Below are 23,154 nucleotides of genomic sequence, written 5' to 3' on the forward strand. Positions count from 1 at the left end.
AACCCTGATCGCTCCTCCTCCTGCACCCAGGAAGCTCCGAGTTACAGGAACAAATCACATGGCCAGGCTGACTCTCCCACTTTAAATTCATGAACAAAATCTTCCCATGCATTCCAACATCACTGGAAGATCCTCCATCTCCCACCAAGGCTCCTTTCCCACCCTCAGATTCACGCCTACTCCCTGCTTTTCAGACCAAATCTTCTCATCCCCTCCAGTCTCTCTGGGTTGCAGGTGGCGCCCACATTTCTTTGACAAAATGCAGAAGCCTCTGAGCCTCTCTCCTCTCCCTCCACGAGTCTGTAAATGTACCTGTGTCTGTGCCAGTGGGTCTCAAACAGAAGTGGGGGGACCCCTCCCCAGGGACATATGGCAATGTCTGGAGATGTTTTTGGTTGTTACAACTTGGGGAAGGAGGGTGCTACTGCAATCCCGTGGGTGGAGCCCAGAGGCGCTCCTAAATATTCTACAATGCACAGGACGCCCCCAGCGCAATGAACTGCCCAGCCTCAAGTGTCAATAGCACCGAAGTGAGAAACTGCTCTACACCAGCTGTCCTTCACTTACTAAGACAAAGCAGCACATCACTGTGTGTTCCCAAGTCAGGTCCAGCTGCTCGCCGCTCAGAAATCAATACTCGAGAGAGACAAATGTTGGTAGAAAGGAAAGTTGCTTTTCAGCAGGATGCCAGCAATCTGGGGAGATGGTGGACTCCGTGTCCCCCAAAAACCATCTCCGAAGACTGCTTGGCCATGAAAGTTTTTAAAGGGAAAAAAGAGAAGTAATCTCAGTTAATCATTGAGATAGGGCATCAGAGTGGTGCCACGCCCCACTGTGTGCAGGCTTGTCGACTTCCTGTGCTCTTTCTTTAGATGCTATTTGTTCACACAGTTTGTTTGTGAGATTACTGAAGGGGAAGCTGGCGAAGAGATCTGGTCCTCTGTTAATGACTCCTTCATTTCCACTTCTTTGACCAACAGATTAGGCGAGGCATTGTGTGATCAAAACGTTTGAAAGGTGTGCTAGGGCCGGAGATGAGTAGAGCGTGGGGGCGCCTGGTTTGAGGTTAGTTTCGAGATAAAAGGGCCTCCTGCAAAGAGCTCTTTCGGGCAGAGCTGCTTGCATGTGGGTTCCGCTGTGTTTTGGGTGGCACAGTTCATTGTGCAAGAAAGCCCCATGCATCACGGGACATTTCTTCAGATTCCCGGTCCCTGCCCGCTAAATGCAAGTAGAGCCCCCAGCCCAGTCACTGGGACAAAGGTGCTCCACAGATTTCCCAGTTTCCCTTACGAGAAGAAACACTTCCTGGCTGAGAACCACTGTACCTGGATCGGATGGTGATTGACATTGTATCCCTGTCACTCGGGGACTGCGTGAAACAAATTTTTTTCCTCTATTTTAAAGAATCGAAACAAAGTTGAATATTTTAATGTCATTCACCCAGTATGTCTATGTGTATTGGCTTAACTTCCTAAATCCAAAAAGAACATACTGTCTGCTTTTCTCTAACATTTTTCTTTACCACTGAACACAAATACATCAAAATAAGACAGGCCTTTAAATGTATCGTACTAACCAACAAGACATAAAGTGTTTGGGAAGGTTGAATGTCAATTTATTAGAAAAATGCATCCCTTGTGAAGCTCTTAGAAAATTGTAGCTCATAAAAATGTGAGTATAAAAAAAAACTGTAGCAAAAGAAGGATTACTTATCTTAAAGGATTGCTCAAAGAAAGCAATCTTCTCATGTAATTGGAAGTCGTTTAAGCCCTCAACCACTGTCTCATTGTTTCCTTTATAGCCCCTGGGTCATCTAATCCACTTTTTTACCCACAAGGTGCTAGAGCTGACTGTTCTTTTATTTAATAGCATTCTGGAACCCCAGTATGAATGGGCCCATGCTTTGACACAGTATTGCCTTTTGGGTCTCTGCCTGTGGGCGTGAAGTCCTCTCCCTGTAAAAGAACAGACTCTTTTTATCTTTTGGTCCCTTAGTCCCCTGGCTTAAACTATCAAATTCTATATTAGATTCTGTTGGAGGAGGGACTTCCCCCTGGTGGTCCAGTGGCTAAGACTCCACGCTCCCAATGCAGGGGGCCCAGGTTCGATCCTGGTCAGGGAACTAGATCCCTTGTGCTGCAACTAAGACCCAGCACAGCCTAAATAAATAAATATTAAAAAAAAAAAAAAAGAAAGAAAGTGGCCCCATCTCTTAATACACTTGCAAATAAAATCCTAATCTCGTACGGTTACAACCAGATCAGTTTGGTTACCCAGAGAAAAATAAAGCCATGACATAGAATTGAAGGCCAACAAAAGTTATAAAATCAATATCCCTTAGATTAGCTAGTTGAAAGCACATTTTGTTCTAGGATGATTCAAAGTGTTATTTTATTCATGATAATAATTTACTTCCTTTCAGAATTCCATGGAGAGATAGTAGATCATTATTTATTTTATACTGAATATAGACTATGAAGATTAAAACTAGCTCATGAATAAAGAAAATAGAAACCCTATATGTGAGATTTTATGTAATTAAGGTAATTTCTTGAAGAGATCATGGTCTGTTATGTAAATAAGTGTAATTATGATAATTTCAAAAGCCGTGTTATTTACTCAGTAGTTTAACAGGTGCTTCACAAAACAGTCACTTTCAGAACTCAGGAGGGGTATAGCAATACTTGCTGAAAGAATGAGGATGAATATTTCAAGTGAATTTAAAATGTATTTTTTTAAGACAGACTTAAGGGTTTAAAGATATTTTTACACTATTTTTACTTTCATGCAAAAAAAGTACTGCTATAGTATATTACCCAAAATCAGGTATGGCATACATGAAGACTGGTGTGGATGAATGGTCAGAATGAATTGGTGGTGTTCTCATAAGCTTTTCTGTTTTTTCCTTGGTGTTCAAGGGCCCATCATAGGAGGTATATGAAGGTTATAACCAAAGATCTAAAATTTCAGGAAGAAGGAAATCATCAGCTGTCCATTCATTCAATGAATATATATATATTTTTTAATGCTTGGCTTGCTTATTTATTTGTTTGTTTGTTTTTATGGCTGTGTTGGGTCTTCATTTCTGTGCGAGGGCTTTCTCTAGTTGTGGCAAGCGGGGGCCACTCTTCATCGCGGTGCGCGGGCCTCTCACTATCACGGCCTCTCTTGTTGCAGAGCACAGGCTCCAGATGTGCAGGCTCAGTAGTTGTGGCTCACGGGCCTAGTCGCTCTGCGGCATGTGGGATCCTCCCAGACCAGGGCTCGAACCCGCGTCCCCCGCATTAGCAGGCAGACTCCCAACCACTGCGCCACCAGGGAAGCCCCCATTCAATGAATATTTATTCAGGACAAAAAATGTGCTATCCATGGGGCTAAGTTTTCGGGGCCACAAAGGTGAATGAAGCACATGTTCTACCATTACATTCCACCCGTCAGGCAGAGGTAGACAAATAAATAAGTGTGTGAAATTAAGTCCTAAGGGTCATTATATTGCACTGTTCCTGGGGAGTCATTGGCATTGTTGTAAAATGTGGAATATTTTACAAGTATTCCATGTGTTATGATAGAAATATATATAGGGCACAAGTTTATATGAGTGGTGGAGCAAAATTACTTGGAATGAGCTAAGTTTTAATATGTTTGTTAGGCAACCAGTGATAGGTGAGTGTGTGTGTGCACACACATGGGAACATGCATATGCGTGTTCATGCATGTGGAGGGTTCATCATTCTAGGAAGATAGAATGGTGTGAGAAAGGCTGGGAGGTTTGAATCTTGGTATAAAAGTAATTGTTTATGTCCAGAGGGCTGCAAAGGATAAGGCCAGGAAAAAAGACAAATACCTGACCATTAGGAACATTTTGTACCGTATTTTCAGATTTTGGTTGTGCTTGTATAAGTAGAGGGGTATTAAAAGTACATGAAATTAGAAGGTGACAATTTTTTATTTTAGAAAGATGACTCTAGCAATAATGTAAAGGAAACCATGCCGTCAATATATGAATAATAAATTAATAATAACCAAAAAAATGATTCTGTTGGAGGAAAAATTAAAATAAAAAGGTTAAAAATAAGTTCCAGGCTGGGGTGTGCAAGCATTCCCCCTAGCAGAGGCCACACAGAGCAGCAGCACGATGTAATGAACACAGCCAGGGACCAGGGCAGGCAGAGGGCAGTTCCTAGACAGCTTCCGCCACTTTCTAGAGGGTCCTCAAGCTGGTAAGTCATCCTCTGGATTCTCCAGGTGACCACCTGAGCAGACCAGGCTTTTCTGGTCCTGCCCTTGAGACAGAAGTCCTTTTGGGTCACTAGCTGCCCATCTGGCAGAGTGCATGTGGCAGGCTCTGAGGACAAGTGGGAAGGAGAGCCATGCCCAAAAGAACGTCCCCTAACCTGAAAGAGACATGGAAACAGTGCCGCCGAAGGCCCTCAGCCCCGAGGGGCAGCCCTTCCAGCAGCACACAGGTAAAATAACCAAATTCTCACCAACCGCGGAAGGCAAAAAGCCCGCCCGGACATTTCCAAGGAACCCAGAGAGGTGCTGATGACGCAGGTGGGGACCATCACCGCCCCACTCCCCCCCGCCGTTCTCCCTTCCCCCTCCTCAGCCACATCTGGATGTCTTACCACCACACCTGGTGGCTTCTCTCCTTTGCCATGCAGGGACACTGGGTATAACAGACTTTCACTAGGGTCTGGGGGAATAGTGGGAGGGGTGCCTAGGGTTGTCGGGTGAAAGACAGGATTCCCAGTCAAACGTGAATTTCAGATAAACAAATACACTTTTAGTATAAGCATGTCCCAAATACTGACTGGGACATCTTATACTGAAAAAAAAATTTGTTGTTTATCTAAAATTCAAAGGTAACCGGGCATCTGTATTGATACCTCCTACGTCTGGCAACTCCAGGTACAGCACTGGACAGCAGCCACATCGCGGGGCATCCCTGCACCATCACTGGCCACCCCTCATCACAAGGATGGAGGACACCCCTGCCACATGGCTGGGTATCCCCTCCAAAGTCCAGGCCTCCTCCCACTGCCTTTCTTCTCTTCTCTGAGTCTCAGTGACCTCCCCAAACACACACAGCAAGACAAAACCTTCTGTGTCTTCTGCCTGTACCAGAGTTCAAAACGCAGTAACCTCGGGGAGGCATCTCACACACTCAGCTCCCTTTCTCTCCCTGCAAACACTGGCCTGGGTGCCCTGAGGAGGGGGGCCTGGCCTTGCCTTGATATGCCCACTAATAGGCTTTCCTAAACCAAAGAGCAGCCCGTCCTGAGATGAATTTGCTTCCCTCCGTTACCATCACCACCTCAACCCCAATCACACAGAGATGCACAAATACAAAATCAGCTGCTGTCACTGTTTCCTGAATAGTGATTTTTGTCTTGCCCCATTAGAAGTCAAGGAATGGAGTTCAGCTAGAATCAGAGGCCAGGAAATAGCAGATGGTGTCTCAGACTAGGGGGACTGTGCACATGCTAAACAGGAAACAAGAAGAAGACAGACAGACTCAGGAGGTTCAAGGAGACGGGGCGGGTCTTCCTTTGTGCCAGGGCTTCTCACATCCCCAGGCTGGGGATGGGCCCCTGAAGGCCCTGGGCTAGTCCAGGAAGAGCAAGGCCACACAAGAGTTCCAGACTTTGCACCAGCAAGAGCTCTTTCGTTACCTTGCTCTATAATCCATGTAATGTGAAACACTTTTGTCTAAAGAACAGATAACGTTTTAAAATAATTTATTTCACCATCTTTATTTTTTTATTTTTAAATAAATTTATGTATTTATTTATTTTTGGCTGCGTTGGGTCTTCGTTGCTGCGTGCGGGCTTTCTCTAGTTGTGGCGAGCAAGGGCTACTCTTTGTTGCGGTGCACAGGCTTCTCATTGCAGTGGCTTCACTTGTTGTGGAGCATGGGCTCTAGGCACGCAGGCTCAGTAGTTATGGCACACGGGCTCAGTAGTTGTGGCTCGCGAGTTCTAGAGCGCAGGCTTAGCAGTTGTAGCTCACAGGTTCTAGAGCGCAAGCTCAGTAGTTGTGGCGCACGGGCTTAGTTGCTCCGTGGCATGTGGGATCTTCCTGGACCAGGGCTCGAACCCGTGTTCCCTGCATTGGCAGGCGGATTCTTAACCACTGTGCCACCAGGGAAGTCCCTCACCATCTTTATTACTCAAAGATATACATATGCAAATCAGAGCTTCTGATCAGCATGTTATAATTATTTTTCCCTCGCTGTTTCCAAAGTGATTCAGTTCCAACCAAAAACAGAGAAACTGAATATTTTTACATGGGTCAAAGACTGTGAAGACTCTAAGGTTTTACCCTATTTGCCAGCAAGCTCACCTGGTTCATTCTAAGTAACGAGTCAGCCTGCCGTGGTTCACGGATGGGGCAGAAGACACAAGCCTCCTGGGTCAGAGGCAAAGGACTTTGTTACCCCAGCAATGGCAGCAGCCAGAGCATCAGCAGTTTATAGTGGGATTTCCCCCGAGCCCTAGTTCCCCCAGGGGGATGTGAAGAGGGCCAGGGGTCATCTGCACACACGGTGGCTTGCATTACAGGAGAGGAACCCTGAGCCTAGAGAACCAAAATCTGTACAGTGGAGGCAAGCCTGCTGCCCCCAGAGGGAGCCCATTCTGCACCCCTCTGGACAGGTCGCCACCCCATGGGGAGATGCTCTGTCTTCCAAAGCTGTTGGCTCTGTAAACATCTTTGTGAAAAGATAGTTCAGAGCCAAGGGAGCTAGTCCTATGCCTACAAGACGTTCAGAAGCACGAGAGACCATGGAAAACTGCTTCCTGATACATGGTAGATACAGCCTTATCTCAAGGAAATATATAAATGTGCAAATATTTTAAAAATACAGGCCAGGGACTTTCCTGGTGGTGCAGTGGTTAAGAATCCGCCTGCCAATGCAGGGGACACAGGTTTGAGCCCTGGTCTGGGAAGATCCCATATGCTGCAGAGCAACTAAGCCCACGAGCCACAACTACTGAAGCCCACGCACCTAGAGCCCGTGCTCCACAACAAAAGAAGCCACAGCTATGAGAAGCCCGCGCACTGCAACGAAGAGTAGCCCCCGCTCGCCACAACTAGAGAAAGCCTACGCGCAGCAACGAAGACCCAATGCAGCCATAAATAAATAAATTGAGTAAGTAAGTAAGTAATTTTTTAAAAATACAGGCCAGGACTTCCCTAGCAGTCCAGCGGTTAAGACTCCAGGCTTCCAATGCAGTGGGCGCAGGTTTGATCCTGGTCAGGGAACTAAGATCCCACCTGTGGCTCGGCAAAAATATTAAAAAAAAAAAAAAACAGGCCGTCTTTGCTTCTCATGGATTGTTACTAATAGCATCCAACGTTAGCTGGACATGCCTCAACCATATGATCCAGTCCAAGAACAGAGACAGAGGTCCTGAAACTTGAAGCCCTTCTATAGCGAGGAACCTCTCAGTTGCAAGAAATAGAAAAATAAGCTCAGATGTGCTTGGAGAATTAAGGAAGCTGATTAGTTGACATATTTGAAAAGTCCAGAGGTAGGCTTTTCTTAGGAGCTCTGCAAGGTCAGCCCAAATGAGATTTTCCCATCCCTCCTCGCTGCCTTCTCCAGTGTCTGCTGCATTTTAAGGGCCGCACCCTCCCACCCCTGCCCGTCCCCCACCTGTGATCCCCTGTGGCTGCCAGCCACTTCCGGGTACACGTGCTCCATTTATGTCCAGCAACAGCGAGCATCTCTCCAGTTAGACTCCAAAGGAGAGGGAGGGGTTGCCATTCCAGAAGTCCCCAGCAAGTAGCTCCTTGAGCTTTAATGAGCAAACTTGCTCTTGTGCCCATCCCTGAGTCCGTCACTATGGCCAGAGGATGGAATTGTCTGGTTGGCTTGGGCAATCCCAGCTCTCAGGATCTAGGGATGGAATAGGGTTTCCTGAAGCCGTGTGAGGAGGAAGTGGATGCCTAAACAATATTCCACGTGCATTGCCAAGAGGAGGGGGGATGTTTTTGTTTTTTTTACTTTACGTATAGTTGATTTACAATATTATGTTAGTTCCAGGTGTACAGCAAAGTGATTCAGTTATACATATATATGTATATATCTATATTCTTTTTTTTCAATTTTTTTCATTATAGCTTATTACAGGATATTGGGGAATGTCTTCTACAGCAGCTGTTCATCAAAGCACGCTCTCATAAATCAAGAGCCGTGGATCAGGGTCCTGGGGTACACAGCATCCTCCTACCTGGTTGCTGTGCACTGGCTGGCCATTTGGGAGCAGCAGGTGTGGTAACCTCAGGTGTGTTGCACTCACGTGGCTCAGGATAGGATTGGAGTCCAACTTCCCTCTGATGGTGTATTAGTTTTTTTGTTTGTTTGGTTTTTGTTTTGGGTTTTTTTTAACTTATTTATTTATTTATTTTTTGGCTGAGTTGTGTCTTCGTTGCTGTATGCAGGCTTTCTCTAGTTGTGGCGAGCAGGGGCTACTCTTCGTTGCGGTGCACAGGCTGCTCATTGCGGTGGCTTCTCTTGTTGCGGAGCACAGGCTCCAGACGCGCAGGCTCAGTAGTTGTGGCACACGGGCCTAGTCGCTCGCGGCATGTGGGATCTTCCTGGACCAGGGCTCGAACCCGCATCCTCTGCATTGGCAGGTGGATTCTTACCCACTGCGCCACCAGGGAAGCCCCGGTGTATTAGTTTTCTAATGCTGCTGTACCAAACCACCACAACTTAGTGGCCCAAAACAACACAAATGTATTACGTCATAGTTTCGGAGGGCAGAAGTCCAAACAGGTCTTCCTGGGCTAAAACCAAGGTGTCCTTTGTGGAGGCTCTAGGGGAAAATCCATTCTCTTGCCTTTTCCAGCTTCTAGAGGCTGCCTGCACTCCTGGGCTCTGGCCCCCTCCCATATTCAAAGCCAGCTATGGCCAGGAGAGTCTTTTTCCCATCATATCACCCCAACACTCTCTTTTGCCTCCCTCTTCCACTTTTTTTTGTGTGTGTGGTACGCGGGCCTCTCACTGTTGTGGCCTCTCCCGTTGCGGAGCACAGGCTCCAGACGCACAGGCTCAGCGGCCATGGCTCACAGGCCCAGCCGCATGTGGGATCTTCCTGGACCAGGGCATGAACCCGTGTCCCCTGCATCAGCAGGTGGACTCAACCACTGCGCCACCAGGGAAGCCCCCTCTTCCACTTTTAAGGACCTTTATGATCGCATTGAGCCCAGGTGCGTAATCCAGGCCAGCTGATTGGCAACCTTAACTCCCCTTGGCCGTGAAAGGTAACACAGTCACAAGTTCCAGAGGTTAGTATGTGGACATCTTTGAGGGGCTGTTATTCTCAAAAAGGATAAAGCTTTCTGTTTACCTATTTAAATACATAATCTTCTTTCTAGTCTTTGTAATCTCTACCACTGGAGAAGCAAAGTGCCCCCTTCTTAAATGTAATGTGTTCTTCTATTATGACTTACTTATGAATCCTAATTTCATTGCTTTCATGATGGAGCCATTTTGTGAAAAAAAATTGGCTTTAATAGCAAACAAATAAATTGGGTACAACTGATGACAGTCTCATCTGGTTATCTGTATGTTTAGTTCCCATTTACTATTTTTACTTATTTTCTCCAATCCATCTCAGGTTTTTTACAAAATTCAGTGTTGATTCAGTGTTTACAGTTGTGTAGAGTGCCTCCCGTCATTCTTTCATCTTTGAAAAATTCACAATTCAGCAACTACATTTTTGCAGTGTCAAAACCTCAGCAGCCTGTAACACTTTCAAATGGTACACGGTGTTCTGACGTGGAGCATTTCACCTGAATATGTGGGCATGTCCACTCTTTCTCTTATGACTCAACAGAGTGTACAATAAAGAAAAACTTGTAGGCAGGTGAAAACAAGTCCCTTAAGTATAAGCAAAACATATGTTTTGCTTAACAAATGTACCTTTCTTTAATGTTATAATGGACGGGAATGAGTTCTGATGAGTCATGCCTCCTGGAAGCAGCCGTTTTGTGATACACACCATCTGTGAAAAGAGCATGTGCAGAGTCTGCTTGGTCAACTGTGTGGGAGTCCCAAGACCACCCCCAGGCTCAGTGATTCGCTGGAAGGACTCACAGGACTCAAGAGCTCATGGTCTTTTCCAGTGAAAGGATACAGATCAAGGTCATCAAGGGCAAAATGCACATGGGGCGCAGTCCAGGAAAATCCAGGCCCAAGCTCTAGGAAGGAGACCCTTCCCACTGGAATCATACAGGGACACACTTAGTGCTCCCAGAAATGATGTGTGACAACAGGTGCAAGGTATTGCCAACCAGAGAAACTCACCTGAGCCTTGGTATCCAGGGTTTTTACTGGAATCCAGTCACATGGCAATTATAGCATCTGCATGATTGATCTTAGCTACTCAGACTCAGGGCCCAAGAGGTTAAGCTGACCCAGCATGGCCCAGGGTCTCAGGCACAAAAACACTCTGGTGAAGCAGGAAATTTCAAGGGCTCAGAGGTATCTTCTAGGAGCCAGCCAAGGGCCAGTCCTCCTGAAGACAGGCCTTTCTTTGGAATGTGCAGGGTTTGGACAGCCTCAGTCTGCTGAGTTACCCCTTGACTGCCCACCAGGAGATAGTGTTATGTGACCATTACTTTTTTGTCTTTTTTCAGCTTTATTGGGGTATAATTGGCAAATAAAATTATAAGATATTTAAAGCACACACCACGATAATTTGATATACGTGTACATGATGAAAAGATTCCCACCATCTAGTTAATCGCCGTTTGCCTTTTGTGTGAGAACATTTAAGTTCTCTCCTCTTAGAAAATTTCAACTATACAATACAGTGTTATTAACAAGAGTCACCATGTTACGCATTAGATTCTCAGACTTTTTCATCTTATAGCTGCAAGTTTGTACCTTTTCACCAAACTCTCCCTATCTGCCCCCCAGCCCCTGCTGGAAATTACTTTTCTGCATTACATATGTAATATTCAAAGAATATGGAAGTATATAAAATAAAAAGGGGCTTCTCCCCCTACACCTCGAGCCCCTCAAATCCCCTTCTTGAAATAACCAAAGTTATATCTTAGAATATATCCTTCCAAGAACATTTTCTAAGCATATATATATATATATATATATATATATATACACACACACACACACAGATACACACACACACACACACACACACACATAGTTTTAGGATTACTTTTTTAACGGGGTCCTACTGCATGTATTGTTCTTCAGCTAACTTTTTACTTATATCTTTCTCATGGCCACCTATAGCTCTATCTTATTCTTTTTAAAGGTTGTATTTCATACTGTTGATAAAACAATTTATTTATGTTCTCCCACTGCTGAGCATTTTGGTTACTTCCCGTTTTTTGTGGTTTTCTTTTTTATTAATTTTTATTTATTTTATTTATTTATTTTTGGCTGCATTGGGTCTTCGTTGCTGCATGCGGACTTTCCCTAGTTGTGGCGAGCAAGGGCTACTCTTCGTTGCGGTGCGCGGGCTTCTCATTGCGATGGCTTCTCTTGTTGTGGAGAATGGGCTCTAGGCATACGGGCTTCGGTAATTGTGGAACATGGGCTCAGTAGTTGCGGCTTGCAGGCTGTAGAGCACAGGCTCAGTAGTTGTGGTGCACGGGCTTAGTGGCTCCGCAGCATGTGAGATCTTCCTGGACCAGGGCTCGAACCCATGTCCCCTGCATTGGCAGGCAGATTCTTAACTGCTGCGCCACCAGGGAAGCCTGGTTACTTCCCATTTTTGCCATCATAAATGATGCTGTAACAGATATCTCTGCACACACTCTTTTTTTGTCATGTGATACTTTTTTTTTTTTTTTACCCCTAAGGTGAACTTTTTTCTTCCCCCTAAGCTGAGCTTTTGAGAAAGCATTCACCAAAAATTAAAATGTTATTAAACATGATATCTAAGAGTCCACAATCAGATAATAAGAGAGAGAATCCATAAATATTGAGGACTCATAGAATCCAGGAGATGAAGGAGATGGTCAGTCTGGGATACACCCAGATACAAGTGCTAGGCTGCCAGGTGGCTGCCTTCCTGCTTGAGGCCAGAGGACCTGGGCTCTGACAGGCCCTGCAAGCTCCATGGCCCAGGACAAGTCACTTAGCCTACCTGAATCGCATTCTCCTCATCTCTAAAACAAGGTCAGTCATCCCACCTACCTCCTGGGGTCGTCATGAAGATGAAACAAAATGAGGTGATGTACAGCCACACACAAAACGAGGCGATGTACAGACACATCTTGTTGCCCCATCCTGGAACCACCTTCCCAAGCACATATGGAGAGATTGTGAAATGCGTAAGGCACCAGCTGTCACCTGGGGGAGGTTTCTCTCCTGGCTTAAGATGAAGCCACGATCTGAAACATGAAGATTCAGATTCTCCCATTTATGCTTCTTCCAGAAATAGGCAGCCTCTCATGATGAGAGGTGGGTGGGAGCTCTCCGTTGCCCTCCCACACTTTCACGGCCAGGTGACTCTTACAAGGAAAGCACATGTTTATAGAAGAATCCTGCCACCATGGAAACGCTTGTCATACAATGTTATTTCTAACATCCCTTATGTTCAGTAAGGGACCTCTGTGTCTGACAACGGTGATGCCTGAAAGCCTTTACCTTGACCACTGCTGGATCCAGGCAGGTGCACTGCGTTACTCCAGGGGCGCTATTCATAGTATCTCGAGGGGGTGGCACTCCCTAGAGTCACACAGAGCAGCCACCTGACTCTGGACAGTGGCTCCCTATGGGGGTGTTGCAGAGCCTTGCCCTGGTCTGTGCACTCTTGACTAGGGTACTTCCGTGGCTGTCTGCCACCTGCGAGGATGCACACTGACATCCAGCCTACACAGACACACCTGCCACACTGCCTGTACCAAAGTATCTTAATTTTTTTTTAGTTTATTGAAGTATAGTTGATTTAGAATATTGTGTTAATTTCTGCTGTACAGTAAAGTGATTCAAATACACATAGGTATACATTCTTTTTCATATACTTTTCCATTATGGTTTACCACAGGATACTGCATTTAGTCCCCTGTGCTCTACAGTAGGACCTTGTTGTTTATCCATCCCATATATAATAGTTTCCACCTGCTACTCCCAAACTCCCAATCCATCCTCCCCCACCTGCCCTCCCCCTTGGCAACCACAAGTCTGTTCTCTATGCCTGTGAGTCTGTTTCTATTTCGTAGATAAGTTCATTTGTGTCATATTTTAGATTCCACATATAAGGGATATCACATGGTATTTGTCTTTCTCTTTCTGACTTACTTCACTTAGTATGATCATCTCTAGCTGCATCCACGTTGCTGCAAACGGCATTATTTCATTCTTTTTTATGGCTGAGTAATATTCCACTCTATATATGTACCACATCTTCTTTATCCATTCATCTGTCGATGGACATTTAGGTTGCTTCCATGTCCTGGCTGTTGTGAATAGTACTGCTATGAACATAGGGGTTCATGTCTCTTTATGAATTAGAGTTTTGTCTGGATACATGCCCAGGAGTGAGATTGCAGTATCATATATGCTAAAGTATTTTCAAGTAATTCCATAAAATGTAAAAACTTGAACAATATAACCAGCAACATGATCACTATTTTCTTTCTTTCTTTTTTTTTTTTTTTTTTTTTGTCACGGTGTGCAACTTGTGGGATCTCAGTTCCCCGACCAGGGATCAAACCTGGGCCCTCGGCAGTGAAAGCGCGGAGTCCTAACAACTGGCTCTCCAGGGAACTCCCTTTATTTTTAATGAAATCCTTAGTATGTCCAGCTGTCATTCTATCATCATTTTAATATCTGAAAAATGTCCTTCAAATGCAGAAAAAATATCGTCGACCCAGAAGATCCCCGCTGTGCCCGGTTAACGCTCACTGGCCAGATGGTCACAGTGTCTCCAGAAGAAGTGGAATTTGCCAAGCAAGCCATGTTTTCAAGGTTGGTATCTGCTTTAAGATTGGTTTGCCCAGAAACATACAGTGTAAGAAGCAGAGGTCGGGGCTGTGCCATTTGATGCCTCTGACGTGATGACATTAATGGTCTGAGCTGCCATCTGATGCTGAAAGCCTTGGTCGCCTGAGGTGGCAGCAGAGGCCACGCATGTGACCTTTCAGTGGGCTGTCCGTGCCTTTGGAGAGCGCCCCATGCTGAGGGTTGCAGGCACTGTTCCCTGCATACTTCCAGGCTTTCACAATGGCCCTGCCTTGAAATGGAGATCAAGGGGGCTTTGTAGTCCAGTCAATACAGCAGACATTTCCAATGTCCACTCTAAGCAGAGCTCGGTGCCAGAAGTGACGACAGTGTTCCTTCATGGGGGCCCCTCACCCCTTTTATAGCCGAACCACTTAGGATGCAGCTTTCTAACTGCCCCCCACCACCTGCTTCCCGAATTGGATGCTCTGGAGGTTACACTCAATCAAAATTTTAAAAGGACATCCCAGGAAATTGGCATGCATGCTGCTAGGGTCAAAATGAGTGACAGAGGAGCCCCGGGAAGCGGGGGAGGAGATCAGCGTTTGCAAAAAGTGAGAAGGGTGGTCCTGCAGGGGTGCTGGAGTCTGTCTCCGTGGGTGAGGAGAGGGTCTGTGCAAGGGGAGGCCTGAGGTGGAAGGTCAGAGCTGGAGTGAGGAGGGGCGGGTATCCACATGGGGTGTGGGCAACAAAAGCTGGCGGATTACTACTTGTCTAAGTTAGTGGGAGAGTAACATGAAAGCAGGTGGTAAATTAGACAAGCCATCCGCATCCCTATGGAGGTGGGATGATTGTACATACAGGGGAATCATGAAATAAGTAAACATACAGCAAGTCCCCTACATACGAATGAGTTCCCTCTGCGAGTGTGATCCTAAGTCCAATTTGTTTGTTAAGTCCAACACAGTTAGCCCAGGTACCCAACTAATACAATTGGCTCTACAGTACTGTACTGTAATAGGTTTATAATACTTTTCACACAAATAATACATAAAAAACAAACACACACAAAAATAAAACATTTTTAAACTGACAGTACAGTGCCTTGAAAAGTCCAGTAGTCCAGTACAGCAGCGGGCATCCAGGGGCTGGCACCGAGTGAACAGGCAAGAAGAGTTACTGCCTGGAGGAGGGGGAAGAGGTGGGAGATGGCACAGCTGAAGGGTCGTCAGCAACAGGAGACGGAGGGCAAGCTGCCATTTCACTCACACCTGACGTTGATGGCACAGGTTCTGGTTCCCTGCTGGATTCAATTGTTCACATCTTTGAAAGTACACAACTTGAAGATTCGTACGTAGGGGACTTAGTGTAGTAATAAGTAAACACGGAGAGAGGAAGCCTGGTTTCTCACCGCCATGGAAGAGAGTTAGCACAGGAGGACACTAGATCAGTCTGGAATTGGATCGGGATTGGACTCATCCACACGGACTTGTGGTTTTCAATATACAGACGGAGAGATAAATGTAGATGCGTGTGTCTGTGTGCTTGTGCGCTTTATTTTCCATCTCAGCGGTCACTCTTTAGTTCTGATTTCTCCTCTTCCATGTTACGATGGGCAGTGAGATGAAGCCAAAGCCTCAGGAGACATTTGCGTTCATTAAATTCATTTCCTATTTTCCACGTCACCGCAGGTAACAGTGTTTCCAAAATTTCCGCTACTGGATAATGTGGGTCCCTTTACCACGCACATCCAACCACCTTATCTTTACCTTCTTTAAACGCTCATGGTCAGTCTCCTAAGGTCCTTCCAGCATCCTACTGCCTGGATCCCAAGCCAGGGCCTCACAGACTAGAATTTGCTGTACCTACGTTCCCCTTTCAGAGGCCAAAATTTGTTCCGGTTATAAATACAAAACTAGTTGGCTTAAAATAACAACGATCATGTTATCATCTCAGCTGCATGAGTGTTTGGAGCACTGGGGCCTCAGATCAGCAACTTACTTTCAAATGGTTTAGGAAAAAAAAATAGTTCTTTATACCGTACTTTCAACCTCTCTGTCAATTTGCAATGATTCCAAAAAATATATATATTTTAAAAAAGCCATCAACCCTATCACTGCACTGGCATTGTTGCAGATGTTTTTCCCAGTTTACACTTGGTCTTTGAACTTTGTTTATAACATTTTTAGATATAAATAAAACTTCTATTTTTATGAAGTTTTAAAAAAGTGAGCGCCAGACCCTGCCCTCAAGGATGATGCATGTTTTTAGGCCTACGCCTGAGGGAGAAGGCAAGTCAGAAACAGAGGGCGGAATGTGAGAGCTGTTCCCTGTCCACGCTGGCTGGTTCTCAGCTTGATGCAACAGTTGTAGGCCTCTACAGGAATGGAAATCTTCCCGTGAACAGATGTTTCCCGGACTTAAAATTCAGCAATTTCACATAGAGATGCTTAGAGCCTTTTGTGATGCTTCCTGTTAACAATGGCCCCCATCCCCTGGGCACTTCCTCTATGCAGGTGCTTTATGTGTCTCGTCATTTGCTGCCCACGCAGCCGTGTGATCTGAGCACCATCCCTCTCGCCCCATGTGACTGGGAAGGAGACCGGGCAGGCTCAAGAGAGCAAAGGGCCCATGAGGCATCCCAGCAGCTGAACTGGAGCTCGAACAAAGTTGCCTGGCTCAAGACTTGAGCTGTCTGCCACTCTGTGGTGACAACAGTTTCCTGCCCTCCTAAGGCTGCCCCAGACCTTGACCCTGGCTCCCTGGCTTCTGCCTCTAGCTGGTTTGAGCGGGTCTCAGCCTAAACAAAGCCTGGAGTCTGGAGGGCCCTATGACCTGACCAAGGATACATCTGGCACTGTGCTCTGGAGAGCCCACCCTCTGATGAGAACAGCTTTAATGTGACGTCTTTATTTCTGCAGACACCCAGTTATGAGGAAGTGGCCTCGTCAGTATGAATGGTTCTTTATGAAGATGAAGATAGAACATATCTGGCTTCAGAAATGGTATGGAGGAGTAGCTGACATTTCCAGGGAGGAATATTTCAAAGCAGTTCCAAGAAAGGCCTGATGGAGTGAGAAGAAAGTCCTTGATTTGTGTAAAATGAAAACCTTTTGAGCGATGCTGCCAGACAGCAATTGACTGCTATCTCTTTGTGAAAGGGTTCATTGCAGTCCTGTCAGTCTTACAGCAGAGTGAAGAGTGGGTCACCAGGGACCCCTGTGCTAGCTGGAGATTGAAGTGGCCATTTGCAAATGGCCAAATTACACAGGGACTTCACACAGAGAGTCTATTTACATGTGTTCAGTCCAGACTCACCTATGTGGGGACACTGTTGGTTATCAAAGTGACATGTTGAGACAGTTTCTGTTCCATTCTTTAAAAAATAAGAAACGTATGCCTGTATGTACAATGTGATTGCTTTGTATCGTGAGAGTATGTTTGTTGCTTGTTGTACCCAAAGCAGTGTCCTGGTTCTAAGCTCATTGCAACCACAGAAGAACTAAATACGCATCACACAGCTGCCGTCTTGTGTTTAGGGTGAGGGTGCAGGACTCTTTGTCTATGGGTTACCATCCTGCTACAGAATGGCAAATGCATTATTGAGCCCCATTTGCTAGAATATACTGGTCACTCCTGAAGCTTTTTTCCCACTGCAACATGACAAACCATGTGAGAACCCCCCGAGTTTGGTGCACAGCCCTATTCTAGGTAATCGGGCCATGGTGGTACATTAAGGGAGGGGCAGCTTCGGCAACAGGCTCCCCAGATCCCCTCTGCTAGTGCTGGGATAGAGGGTCCCCTTCTCTTAGGCATGGGGAGTGGTACTCAGTCTGTGGTATATAGAGAGGAGGGGGACAGGGAGAGGCTGGAAAGGAAGGAAAGAAGTCAGTAACGAGGCACGCTCCCTACCCAGCCATGGGCCAGGCCCTTGACGGGGTCATCTCACTGAAGCCTTACAGCCAATGAGATGAATCATCATTGCCACTTACAAGAACACTGAGGCTCAGAGAGGCTAAGTCAACATCCCAGGGTCTGATTCCACCACTCACTGCCCACAATGGCGAGAGTGGTACCTAGACAATTTCCAATTCTAAGAACAAGACAAAAGAGTTACTGGTAGTCATTGACTCAGTAAAGTCAGTAAAGCAATCACTAACCTGCCTGTAGATTGGCCACTGTTTTCTATCAAAAAAGAAAACAAGTCTCTGAAATTTGATTCTTATTACAGATTTTAAATTTTCTACAAATTATATGCAGGAGCACCTGCATTGTACCTGTGTACATACCTAAGGCCTACAAGGACCTATGTGTATACTTTCAAGACCTCTTATATTGAAATTTATAAAGGATCTAGCACTACCCAGTTTTCTGCCTTTTAATATGGCTCTAAACCCTCTTTGGTCAGTTAGGTATATTGTATAAATATAAAAATGCAACACACAAAATATAGGAAATATACATTTAAAAAATAAATAATAGTGTTATTAATGGGTACACTTTTGTTTAAAAAATTAAGACACGAAGAGAGTTTGAGTTGTCCAAATATTTTTAAGGGCCTGTTACTAAAAGCATAGTAAGATGCACAGAATTCTTTATTTATCAAAAGTTAAATCACGAAAGTGTTCCTTAACAATAGCAATTTCTAATATATAAGAATAAGGTAACTTTGAGGGTATTTCATATTTTCAGAGTTTAAAATTGTTTCTACCCCAGTTTGGAGGTAAGAGGGGAAAACTGGAAGAAGAAACCACATACTCCATAAGTCAACCTCAAATTGTAATTCTCTGAACGTCTCTGTGTCCAAGTCCCGTCTGAAAGATAATTTTCCTAACGCTAGTTTTGCTTTTACAATCAGGTTTCACTTAGCTCGTTAAAGCTCACTCAGCTGCCTCAAGGAGCTTTGCAGCTTAACCACTGATGATGCTTATCAGTTATTTATCCAAATTACAGGGAATGGAATCTGAACAGATTGGATGATAAGAGTGTTGAAAAGGCATCTGCTTGAAAGGGAACCCTCTTGCACTGTTGGTGGGAATGTAAATTAATACAGCTACTATGGAAAACAGTATGGAGGTTCCTTAAAAAACTAAAAATAGAATTACCATATGACCCAGCAATCCCACTACTGGGCATATACCTGGAGAAAACCATAATTCAAAAAGACACATGCACCCCAATGTTCATTGCAGCACTATTTACAGTAGCCAGGTCATGGAAGAAAACTAAATGCCCATCGACAGACGAATGGATAAAGAAGATGTGGTACATATATACAATGGAATATTACTCAGCCATAAAAAGAAACGAAATTGGGTCATTTGTAGAGACATGGATGGATCTAGAGACTGTCATACAGAGTGAAGCAAGTCAGAAAGAGAAAAACAAATGTCATATATTAGCACATATGTGTGGAACCTAGAAAAATGATACAGATGAACCGGTTTGCAGGGCAGAAATAGAGACACAGGTGTAGAGAACAAACGTATGGACACCAAGGGAGGAAAGTAATGGGTGTGTGTGTGTGATGAATTGGGAGATTGGGATTGACATATATACACTAATATGTATAAAATAGATAACTAGTTTAAAAGAATTTAATTTAAAATAGATATCTATAAAATAGATAACTAATACGAACCTGCTGTATAAAAAATAAAAATTCAAACAAAACAAAACAAAGCAAAAAAAAAAAAAAGGCATCTGTTTGAGAATGATGGACCCCATTCAGGCCAGTAAGTTTTAGCAAATCTCTAGAAATTTACATTGATTAAAATTTTAAAGGCTGTATTGGAAGTTCTGGACATGGCAATAAGGCAATAAAAAGAAATAAAATGCATATGATTGAAAAGTAATAAAAGTATCCCTATTTACAGATGATGTAACTGTCTACATAGAAAATTCCAAAAAATCTATTCAAAAAAAAAGTAAAACAACTGATTTCAGCAAGGTCTTAGGATACAAGATAAGCACACAAAATTTAATCACATTTTTATATATTAACAATAAAGTGGAAACCAAAATTTTAAACACAATACCATTTACAATCACTCCAAAAGGAAAAAAAAAAAACAGGTGTAAGTTTAACAAAAATGTGTATAGGATCTATATGCTGAAAATTAAAAGATGCCAATGAAAGAAATCAAAGACCTAAATAAATGAGGAGACATACCATGTTCATGGATTAGAGGACACAAAATAGTAAAAATGTCAATTCTCCCCAGATTCATCTGTATGTTTAATGCAGTTTCTATCAAAATCCCAGCAAGGTTTTTTAGACATATTCAAGCTTATTCTAAAAGTTCTAAGGCACAGGCCTTGGAATAGCTAAAACTATCTTGTAAAAGAAGAATAAGTAGGAGAAACCACTCTACTATAAAGACTTATTATGTAGCTACACTAATCAAGACAGTGTGGTATTGGTGGAGGCATAGACACAAAAGATCAATGGAACAGAACAGAGAATCTAGAAATAGACCCATACAAATATGCTCAATTGATTTTTTTTTTAAGTACAAAAGTAATTCACTGGAGGGAGGATAGTCTTTTCAATAAATGTGCTGAGCAATCAGTTATCCATGGGCAAATAAAAAGAACCTCAAGCTAAATCCCATACCTTATATAAAAATTAACTCAAAATAGATCATAACACTAAACATAAAATGCAAAACCATAAAACTTTTTTTAAAAAATAGAAGATCTTTGGGACCTAGGGCTAAACTAAGCAAAGACTTCTTAGACTTGACACCAAAAACCTAAAGTCCATAAAAGGAAAGTTTGATAAATTGGACTTCATCAAAATTTTAAACTTTTATTCTGCAAAAGACCATGTTAAGAGGATGAAAAGACAGGCTACATACTGGGAGGAAATACCTGCCAACAGCGTATCCAACAAAGGACTACCATCTAGAATAGATGAAGAACTCTTACAGCTCAACAGTTTTTTAAAAAAAATCCAATTAGACAATGGAGAACATGAACAAATGTTTCTCTGAAGAGGATATGGCAGATTAGCACGTGAAAAGATACTCAACCTCATCAGTCATTAGGGAACTGCAAATTAAAACCCCAATAGATGCCACGAGGCACCTACCAAAATTGCTGAAACACAGTAACAACACCAAATATTGGCAAGAATGCAGAGCAATGGGATCAACCTATAGCTGGTGGGAAAGTAAAATGGAACAGCCACTCAGGAGAACCAACTGACAGTTTCTTATAAAACTAAACAAGCAACTGGCATAAGACTCAGCAATTGCACTCCGGGGCATCTATCCCAGGGAGATGAAAACTTATGTTCACACAAAAACTTGCACATAAACGTTCATAGCAGCTTTATTCATAATATTCCAAATCTGTAAACAACCAGATACCCTTTATTTTTTAAATTAATTTTTATTGGAGTATAGTTGCTTTACAGTGTTGTAGATGTCCTTTAACGGGTGACTGGTGAAACGAATTGTGATACATCCATGCCATGGAATACTACTCAGCAATAAAAATAATTTCCAATACAAGCAACAACTTGGATGAGTCTTCAGAGAATTATGCTGAGTGAAAAAACCCATCCCCAAAGGTTATGTCCTGTATAATTCCATTTATATAACATTTTGAAATGCAAAATTCTAGAAATGGAGAACAGATAAAGGATCACCAGGGAGGAGGGTGGAGGAGAGAGGTGGGTGTGTCTGTAAAAGGGATCCTTTATTGTGATGGAAATGTTCCCTAGCTTGTCTGTATCAATGTCAAAATCCTGGTTATGATATTGTATCATTTTGCAAGATGTTACCATTGGGGGGAAATGGGTAAAAGGCACACAGAATCTCCGTATTACTTCTTACAACCGCATGTGAATCTACAATTATCAGCAATTCTCTCAGAATCTATTATACAATTATCTCGGAGTAAAAAGCTTAATACAAACAAAATTTAAGGCTTAGCTTAAATAAGGTATTTACGCCCTCTCGTTGGTCCCTAATGAAATGAAGAACTGAGCTACCGTACCAAAACCTAGCAGAATGGACATTTGTTTTCTTTAACCATTAATATATGCGTTTTGGGGGCTTCCCTGGTGGCGCAGTGGTTGAGAGTCCGCCTGCCGATGCAGGGGACACGGGTTCGTGCCCCAGTCTGAGAGGATCCCACATGCCGCGGAGCGGCTGGGCCAGTGAGCCATGGTCGCTGAGCCTGCGTGTCGGGAGCCTGTGCTCCACAATGGGAGAGGCCACAGCAGTGAGAGGCCCACGTATATATGCGTTCTTGGAAGACAGAAAAAATTTCTTTGAAAGTTTTCAAAATGTATTCAATTTAATACTGAATACAAATTAACAGGAATTCAACAAACCTGTATAGATTTTATGTGGGACACTTAGAAGAGGAGGCTATCTTTCAGTTTCTGGAATAAATACGTTAAGCTACAGGAGTATATAGGTATCCAAGTCTGTGCATAGTGATTCTCCACTGATGTTCATAGCAAAGAACAGTATTTCCAGTAATCCTCCTGTAAATATTCTGGGAAAGAATTCTTCTTTTGTATCTATGAATAAGCCATATCCTGACCTCCACATTTTTATTTACCATGATTGTACACATCCATAGTCTTGACACAGAGAGTGTAATTCTGATGTGGCTTGTTTCAATATGCCTTGTATATATTAACTCATTATAAAAGAGTGGGTTTTGATTGAAATGTATTTCTACAGTTTTTCCAGAAAGTCTTTATTTCATATTTAATAATTTAACCATCAAATGCTGTTCTGAAAATAAACCTTCTCTAGGATAATTTATTGATGCTTATTTGATTGCTTATAACAAGTCAATTGTTATAAAATTTGAATTGTAATGAAGCTGTGGTTTGTGCTATGTAATGCATGTGGAGTGTAAAATCTATTTTCCAAACTAGATATGTCTATCTGACCAAAGACTATTTCTTCACTCCTGCTATGATTTCCATGCTTGATTAAATAAATTTATAATATTTCTACACAGTCCTTTCATGTAATATGACAAATTGACATTATTAGATTTCTACAAAAATAAATGCTATTACAATAAATCAGCAGTTACATTTCCAATAGACAGAAAAGAACTAGCTGGGTGACTTGTTGATATGATTTTTTAAGGCTCTGAGTACAATGCACTTAATTTGCAGACTGGAAAATGCTGAGTTAACCACACTTTGGTGTTCCCACTCTTGGAAGTATTTGCCATTTTTAGCATAGTTG

The 23,154-nt window shown here is 43.4% G+C and overlaps 1 protein-coding gene across 1 annotated transcript in view; it reads left to right on the forward strand.

Annotated features, from left to right (window-relative positions):
* Positions 1–22,913, forward strand: part of CREG2 (cellular repressor of E1A stimulated genes 2) — a 48,289-nt gene extending 25,376 nt beyond the window's left edge. The window contains exons 3-4 of the mRNA XM_060117472.1: positions 13,844–13,957; positions 16,852–22,913. Coding sequence (XP_059973455.1) covers positions 13,844–13,957; positions 16,852–16,999 — 262 coding nt within the window. The 3' untranslated portion in view covers positions 17,000–22,913. The remainder of the gene's footprint in view (positions 1–13,843; positions 13,958–16,851) is intronic.
* The last annotated feature ends 241 nt before the right edge of the window (positions 22,914–23,154 follow it).

The sequence above is a fragment of the Mesoplodon densirostris genome, chromosome 14 (genome assembly GCF_025265405.1).
Source record: "Mesoplodon densirostris isolate mMesDen1 chromosome 14, mMesDen1 primary haplotype, whole genome shotgun sequence".
NCBI lineage: Eukaryota > Metazoa > Chordata > Mammalia > Artiodactyla > Ziphiidae > Mesoplodon > Mesoplodon densirostris.